The 9,197-nt window shown below is 31.1% G+C and overlaps 1 protein-coding gene across 1 annotated transcript in view; it reads right to left on the bottom strand.

The window, feature by feature from the left end:
• The window catches only part of GLRB (glycine receptor beta), a 52,409-nt gene that overhangs the window by 23,925 nt on the left and 19,287 nt on the right, over window positions 1–9,197 (bottom strand). Inside the window, exon 5 of the mRNA XM_023530773.1 lies at window positions 7,754–7,821. Coding sequence (XP_023386541.1) covers window positions 7,754–7,821 — 68 coding nt within the window. The remainder of the gene's footprint in view (window positions 1–7,753; window positions 7,822–9,197) is intronic.

The following is a 9,197-nucleotide window of genomic DNA, read 5'->3' as shown; positions in this document are numbered from 1 at the left end:
AATATTATTTTGTAGTAGAATTCCAAAGATATATTACAATGAGCATCACTGAAACACTGGAAATTGATTACTGTGTTACATCACTCTTGATCATTATGTTATATTATTTCATTATGAAAGTGTCTCAAAGATGCTCTTCTATTAGCTATGTAGCTATATTCTATTATGATTCAACACAAGTTGCGGCAAGCTTATATATCTTTTAAGAATGCTTTAATATTTTACAATTTAAATTAACAGTTTGGGTTCAATATTCATTAAAAGATAAAAGCTCATTAGTATGCTTCGGTTAATGTTTTATGAATGTTTCTAAATGATTGCTAGTTATTGGCATCTCAAATACTCTATATTAAGATAACTATCTTTGAAACCTACTTATTTTCATTTTCAATTACTCAATCACAATAATTATAGCTCTGTCTTTTATTGCAATGAACAAATTCCCATCAGAAACAGATTTCTTTTATCAATGGGCAATTACTTAATTGTTTTTAGAGAACTTGGTAACAAATACTACTCATTGTTCATTCCAAATGACTATTAGCCATTATCTGGAAAACGGATGGTCTCCAAAATTTTCAATACCAATTAACACCCAAATTAAATTATTTCTTCAAAGCAATAAACATTTCACAACAAGACACTAAAACTATTTAAGTTTCATCAATGATATTTTAATTTTAAGAACAGTTCATCTATATTTTGTATTGTTGATAGAATAGCTCTTCTGGTAACCTGTAATTTTTACCAAACTGTCACATATGCAATCTTTAACCCATTTGTTTTCTTTAAATCATGATAAAAAATTAGCATTGAAAGAAATAAAAGAGATCAGCTCTCATAGAATCTGGCAGCATTATATTTAAAGTTTTATCAACAGAGCTGTTACAAGCCTGGTTTAAAAACAATTTAAATGTAGTGGTTAGTGAGGTTAGAAGTTTAATGTAAGAATTTCAAGTTAATAAAATGCCAGTAGAAATTCCTACATTATATTTCAGCAACTTTTTTCAATATGTCACTTTTTAACGTTTTCAGTTAAATGTTATTTAATAACACCTATGAATATTTAAATTTTCTAGATGTATGCCTATATGCCATTTTTATTAAGTGTGTCGGCTGGTGGTGCAATGGTGGCACACTAAACGATAAACTCCATATGAGTAGTAGTCTGCTGAATTGCATATATAGAAAGTGTTCAACATACTTCTGTTAAATGCAGGAGTAAAGAAACAACTTCTGTGACATTTTGACAAGTTAGGGTATTTGCCTAGCATTATTCACACCATTAATTTAATTTTTCCTATACAAGAGATAACAAGGACAAATTATGAGGAGAAAATAAAATTTGAACATTTCTTATCCTTCCTTATTGCCTAATACTCTTACATATAATGTTTAATTACCAATGCTTCTGAAATAATAAAAGTAGAAGAAAATAGGTTAAAAGGAAAGTATAAATGACAGATTATATTATTCTTTACTTTAAGGCAGACACACTAAAAAAGTAACTTTGGCAAAGAAAAGACACAGATATACAGTATATTTTTTACTACTAAAAACGGATTCTCTTAAATTGCCCTGTTATGATTAACTTTAATGAGTGAGAGTTTTTAGTAAGCACTGAATAAAAAATACTGGTTATTTTGGCATCCTATATATTGAAGAAACTACACATATGATCAGATAACTCTCCAGTAGCGTTTGGGAGATAAAAATTAACAGGTGTTCATCAGCATGTGTATTAGTTTCCTATTGGTGCTGTAATAAAATCACCAAAAACTTAGTAGCATGAAACATGACAAATTACTATCATAATAGTTCTGGCATTCAGAACATCAAAATTAGTGGGCATCCTCAGGGTTGGTTCCTTCTGGAGGCTCTAAGGAGGGAGTCCATTTCGTTGTTTTTTTCAGCTCTTAGAGGTCACCTGCATCCCTTGATGTGTAGCTTGTAGCTTGTATCAACCAATTTCACACTGTCTTCATCTACTACTGATTCTGATCCTCTCGCTTTTTACTTGTAAGGACCCTTGGGATTATACTAGGCCCACTTGGATAACCAGGAAAATCTCCGTCATCTCAAGATCCTTAATTCTATCACACGCACAAAGTCTCTTTTACCATGTAAAATAACATCACAGGTTCCAACTATTGGGACATGGACATTTTTGGGGGGCCATTATTTAGCCTACCACAGGATAAAAACCCTGAAGATGAACAATATAAGAAAAAATAAATATAAAACCATTTTAAAGTTTGTATATCTAAGATGTAAAATAGAAAAAAATGGGAATAATATGTCTAATATTATTTTATAATAAATGAAATAATGCTGGAATGTTAATAATAAAAGCAACAAAATACAAGGAATAGTAAACTAAGACAAGTTTTAAGGAAAGTAATTTAGATCTCTACATACAAGGACATATAGAAAATACAGTTATTGCCAAGAAGTATAATTAAGCTCTTTGAGCTAATCCCAAATATGATTTTTCTTTCTTGACAGGCATGACTGTGTTGCTCAAAAAGAGTTGAAGCCTATTATTAAAACAAACAAAAGAGTAATGCAGCAGAAAGGCACAAAAAGTCTGACAGGATCATGAATTATAGTGTAATAATAACTTAATATAATTATAAAGCACACCTAAACCAAAGAAAAAAAATAGATTCTATAAACAGGCTTTTATTTCCATGAAAGAGCTCTTATGTATTTCTGATGAGGTAAAGTTCCTGTGTATAGATTATTACAGTGAACCATAATACCCAATTTCTCCCCAAGTGTAATAACTCACATTTTCAATTATGAAAATCCTACTGATTTAAACCAAAAATAAGAATTGAATGGAAAAATCAATAAATATTATAAGCATAACCGTGGAGTAGATGCCACGTAGCCTCTAACACAACATTCTTCTCACTGTTTTGAATGCTCTTATTTCAGTTGTCACAACCAGTACCATGTAAAGTGATAAAATTAGAAGTGACTGTTCTAGCAACTTCGAATTAGGATGATTACATTTATTTGACAATTTTGGTGATGCTATTAATGTCAGTAAATACCACTTACAGTCTTAATAATGATACCTTACAAAAAGGTAAGGTAGCAGAATGCAAATGAATACACAGATAAAAGAAATAGGAATTATAAAGCTATAAAATGAGATCATAAAACAAGCTGAAGGAACATAGAACCACAGAGATGTGAAAGAGCTTAAGGAATATAACCATGGCTACCAGTTTTCCTCCACTATACAATTATAGTTTGTGAATAAATGCAAGATTAGTTTTAGTTTAGCCAGCAATAGTTAGCATCTGAATTTAAAAAATAAATAAGCAGGAAGGAATGTTTTCCAAGCAGAATCTGTTAAAATTCCCTGACAGCGATGCTAATGCCTATACCCTTGAATGCGTCTTGGTTTGATAATCAGCCTTATGCGCTGGAGGAATAGGTTGTCCTCTCCCTTCAGAAGCTGCCCTGCGTCTGTCTGCCACTGGACTTGCAGCTGTTCATGTTACATCCACCCCCAAGCTTTGAGTTTTACATTATACTTTCTGGAAAAATCAACTGCCAGTTGAGGTAAGCAGGCTTGAACTGAAGAGGAAAGTGTCGGGCAATAATGAAGCTTCCTAGATTTTAGGACTTTCTTTATTTCAGCAGATCTTTGTAAGGGAAAATTCTAGTAGGCTATTAATAAACAAAACCACAACTGTATTATGGGGCTACTAACAAACTTATACATGGTTCATTTTCTTTAGCATTTTCTTTGGGATGAGTTTCCATTGTGAAATATTACATTAATTTGCAAACACATGAAAACCAAAGTCACTATAACTGAGAGCTGTAATTTTTTCACTCTTTTTACAGCATAGCACATCAAATATACAATTCACGCACAAGCCTCTCTAATGTCATGACTCACTCACTGTCCACAATATTGTTTTCATGAATATATATCTTGTATTTAGACAAATCTATTGCTCTCTGTTTTCCCAAACTGTTGTTTTGGGAGGCTTTTTGTTTTGCTCTTAAAAACTATGCTCTCTGGCTATCTTCTAAAAGACAAGATATAACAAATGCTGGCAAGGATATAGAGAAAAGGGAATCACTGTACACTATTGGTGGGAATAAAAACTGGTACAACCACTATGGAAGACAGTATGGAGGTTCCTCAAAAAATTAAAAATATAATTACCATATGATCCAACAATCCATTTCAGAGTATATATCCAAAGGAACCAAAAACGTTATCTAGAAGAGATACCTGTATTCCCATATTCACTGCAGCATTATTAACAATAGCGAAGTATGGAAACAACCTAAGTGTCTATCAACAGATGAATGAATCAAGAAAATACAGTGTATTTATATAATGGAACATTATCAGGCCTTAAAAAGAAGGAAATTCTATCATTTGCAACAATATCGATGAATCTGGAAGATATGCTAAATAAAATAAGCCATATAGAGAAAGATATATGTTATGGTACTATTTATATGTGGAATCTTAAAAAAAGAAAAAAAAGTCAAATTCATAGAAACATTAGCAAAGTGGTTGTCGGGGACTTAGGGATATGGGAAATAGGGAGAGGTTGGTACAAGGGTACAAATTTTCAGTTATAAGATGAATTAGGTCTGAGGATCTAATGTATATCATGGTGACTATAGTTGATAACACTGTATTGTATAACTGAAATTTGCTAAGTGAGTAGAATTTAAATGATCTCACACAAAAAAATCATAAATATATGAGGTGATGGATTTGTCAACTTGATGGGAGGAAATTCACAATGTAGATGTATATCAAATCATCACATACACTTTAAATATCTTACAACTTTTTTATCAATTATACCTCAATCGTCTGAGGGTAAAATAATTAAGCTCACCCTAGGTGATTGGAAAAAAGAGAAAAGAAATATTTTCTCATGATATAACTCTTATCTACACCTTTTTAGTTGCCTTCCTAAGCAACTGACCAGTATTTGTAACAGGTAATAAAGAATGAGGTTTATCTCAGATCTATTTTCTTTTCCTTAGATGACATTTTAATGTTATCTACATATCTATAATAGCTTATGACTTTCCTATTAAGCAACAAGTTATCAGGGCATTTGTTTTTGAAAAGATTGAGCAAATCTATAAAATATAGCAGCCTCAAAAGACACATATATAAAATCTTGTTCTGTAAGGATGTATGAAATAAACATTGCAGAAAGCAAAGACCAATACTTTGACAAAGTGTAATATTTAAGTCTATTTGTTGAGTGTGGCTCTGACTCTGAACTTTTAGACTGTGGCTGCACAACACAAAGAGAAAGGCAGATTGGTTTTTATCCAGATTATTTCAGCAAAAGAAACAGCAAATACAAATGATCTGACTCTGCTGGATAAAGATGTCTAAAATTTCAAAAATTAAGATTACAATAATAACATTTTTCAGTCTCTTATTTAACCAAATAAATGTTCAACATGAATCTAGTGTTTACATTTTTTTCTGCCAACTCTTTTATGGCTACTTTAACTCACTTTGTGCTAAGCAAATAGGAAATTTATTTGTTCATTTATTTAATCAATATTAGCTAATATAATAATTTATTTATGTTCACCATTTATTGAGTGTCTACGGTCTTCTGTATTTTATGGAAAATGAAGAAATAGAATAAATTATTCCTGACTTTAAGAGATTTATAGTTCATTGAGAATAGAAAGAATAGAAAGTATTATAATTACTATGAAGAAGCTATCAGATTTTAGTAATAAATAACTGATGAGATGAACGACCTGGATTGAAAAGGGGGCATAAAGTGAGTCAGAATAGCCATAAAAGGCTCTGATTAGAATACAAGAGGTCGAGATCAGGGATAAATAAAAGGGGCAAAGACTCCATATGAGAATTGGTTGAATCTGGTCCCAGCAATAAATACTTCGGGCTAGTACTGTGATGAGTCTGTTCAGGAGAACAATCGAAGATATATTAGAAATTATAAAATATTTTATTATACTCCTTTTTTATAGAACTAATCTATAAAAAAGTTCTCCCTTTTTCTAACATCCCTATTTCCTTGTGTTTTCAACTTAATGCAACCAAGTGACTACTGATGGGACCTGGAGAAGTTTAGGTGTCTGATATTTGAAAGGCATTCAATACTTATTAAAGAACAGATACATTAAAAATCTGTACAGAACTATGACACATGTGTAGCCTTTACAAAAATGAGAAAAAAAATCCTTGCATTAGTTGTCTTCAAATGCAAAACAGAGTTGGAGATGTTTCCAACTGACTATAACATCTTGCTAGTGGTGTTTTAGGATTGGTGTAGTGGTGCCATGAAAGATAAAATAGGGCGTAGAGAAGAGTGTAGAAACCAAAACAACAACCTTTACAGTTTCACCTTGAGAAAATGACATCGCTTACTCTTGCAAAGTGAAGTGCTTTGATAGACTAATTATATTTTCAATTCATGAGTGCTACGCTTGCCTCCCGAGTGACATATAGTAATCTATATCATATTTCAAAGCTGTCTTCTAGTGATCTGCATTGTATGTCTATGTTATTTAAATGAACTAAAAAAAATCACTGGAAGTGCATTTTGGACTTGATTCTGAAATCTTCTTTTAAATAATTCTCTAAAAATACTTATACATTGTGTAAGAAAATCAATTATTCAGAGTCAATGCATACTTCTATCAAAAATAAATAAGATAACATTCTCATCACAATTAGAGATAAAAATAAGCATCACGATTTAAACGCAATATACAATTGTTTTTGTAGCACACTTCTGCTATTAGGAATAAAGGAATAGTTTCAGTCATTCTTTCTCTTGTCTAAGGTATTTCCTGAATAACTGTACTGCGCTCTAACCATTATTACTAGGCTTTGAATCCAAATCTTATCTTACTTTAGAAAAATACAAGTGTCTCAAAACAACAACAACAAAAAACAACAAAACACTTGGGCCTTCTTTCTCCCGCCTGATGTATCTGAAGTATCATTTCAGCATGTGGTTTTTCAAAAAATGGCACACATTTATATTGTAAAACATTAAAAAGCAAGTAGACTTTATTGAATGTCTTTTGATCTGAAGGTAATTACATCACACATCACTCAGGAAATCTAATCATACTTTGACCCTAAAGTCAAACTCATCAAGGATAGCATCTACTCCCTGAAACCTTTCTTTTCTGTTCCTTCAAGACAGGAGCCAGCCTGTCACTGTCTTCCCACCCCTCCTTTGCCTTTCCTTGCTCTTTCCCCTGGTTACATAATCTTTTAGGGGAAATCCATGGCCATATTTTATGAAAATCAGTTTTTCTTTTTATAATTCTCTGCTCCACACATGATGAAATTAGCACCACAGAGAAAACAAAGATTCTTCTCTGGAAACTGGAAGGAAAAAGAATGGTGAATGCTTAAATATTTTTAATACTCATACATACAAGCATATTAGGAAAATTTTTTTGCTCTAGAGTATTAATTGCATGAATCCTATCCCCAAGTGGTATCCAATTAATCGTTCAGAGTGAGTATAGTAATTCTAAATTTGTAAGTTTTAATGCAGTATTAAGGCTAAATTTGAATTACAAAATTACATAGGCACTGATTTAACAGAATCTTGGAATTGGGTTATTTTATACTAGGAGAGAATATGTATTTTTCCTTAGAGTTACTAGGTACTTTTTAGTTTTAGTATTATATTCACTATGCTCTAGTCTAAATTTTGATAATTAAAATATTAAATTATAATATTACCATTGTTGTCTCTTGAATGGATCCAAAACTGTTGATAAAAATGTTGACTACTACATCAACAGGAATACCTGTAAATAAAAAATCGAGTATATAGTTAGTAGGTGTAAAAAACTTGGTCAAAATCTTCATATTTAATGGTTTATGTATTTGATTTCATATTTTTTCCTAGTCTACATGGGATGTAATATTAGAAATCAGTGGTCTCAGTATACCATGTTCACAACGCTATTAACTTATTTTTCTAAATAGAGATCATAACACAAGTCAGAAACAAGTTAAGTTGTAGTTTATGTTATTTATTCAGATATATTTATCTCTTAAATTGTAAAAACTCTGAAAAATAGGTTTACCTTTCAAAAATTTTTAAATTGGCTGATGACTCTAATTAAAGAAAATGTAAGTTATTCTTTAAAAAACATTATTTAAAAAATAAGGTTTAATTTTTTGCATTTTTACAATCATCCCAAATTCATACTTTAATTGGTCAAGCATTATTCAATAAATTGTACTTACAACTATTACATTTTTATTTTTAATTCATGAAAATGCAAAGTTAGACATATAACAGAGTCATTATAAAGATTTTTGCCTGACCTTTTGGAAAATAATTTGAAAGTTCATGGAGTGAGAACTAGGGTATAATGTTGCAAAGTTCTTCTCTTTTCTTTCTTTTTTTTTACTCATTGTGGGCTGCTGGTTGGGCTAACAAAGGGAAAATGTGAATTTAGCCTTTCAGCCACATAACCCTGACTGATGAAAAACAGGTGGTGAATCAATATATGGTAGACATGTGACAATCCAGACCATGGCTGTTGTTGAAAGTAACTGAATAGGTTCTGGTAATGAACAAAAACCCCTGTTTTTACAACATAGTTGTATAACTTCAGTTGACTAGAAGCAGCTGCAGACTATTTTTTTTCTGTTAAGGAAAAAGAAATAAAGCTTTATAATGTTAATCTGATCTACATTAATACCTGTCTTTAGGATTACAGTTTTCCAGAGAAGATTTTTTCATGCAGCTTTTCCTAATTCATCCAGGGACCAAAAAAGAAAGAAAGAAAAAGGAAAAAAAAAAAAGAAAAGGAAAGTTTTCACAACTATACAATCTCATGACTCTTACTGCAAGTATGAATTTTGTTCTTTAAAAGTGCGATAAACTATAGTATTTTATTGGAGTAAAAACAATCGATGTTGTAGAAAACGTCACTTTTATTCACAAAATGTTTTTAAAAACTATATAGCTATCTTTTTTTCAGCTGAAGAGTAGAGGAAATTTTTAATCAATGTAAAAGGCTTTTAAAAAGTAAAAAAAGAATCTAAATACATATCAGAACTGTAGTTTGTCCCTGAGTATATGGCCACTCTCCTACAAACTATAACCTTGGTATCAGTGAATAAAGCCAGCTCTCTATGCAGAACCTAAATTTTAAATCACTAGTGTTAA

Source organism: Pteropus vampyrus, unplaced genomic scaffold (genome assembly GCF_000151845.1).
Source record: "Pteropus vampyrus isolate Shadow unplaced genomic scaffold, Pvam_2.0 Scaffold53, whole genome shotgun sequence".
Lineage (NCBI taxonomy): Eukaryota > Metazoa > Chordata > Mammalia > Chiroptera > Pteropodidae > Pteropus > Pteropus vampyrus.
The sequence above is the reverse complement of the archived record's forward strand: the minus strand, read 5'-3'. Positions and strand labels throughout refer to the sequence as shown.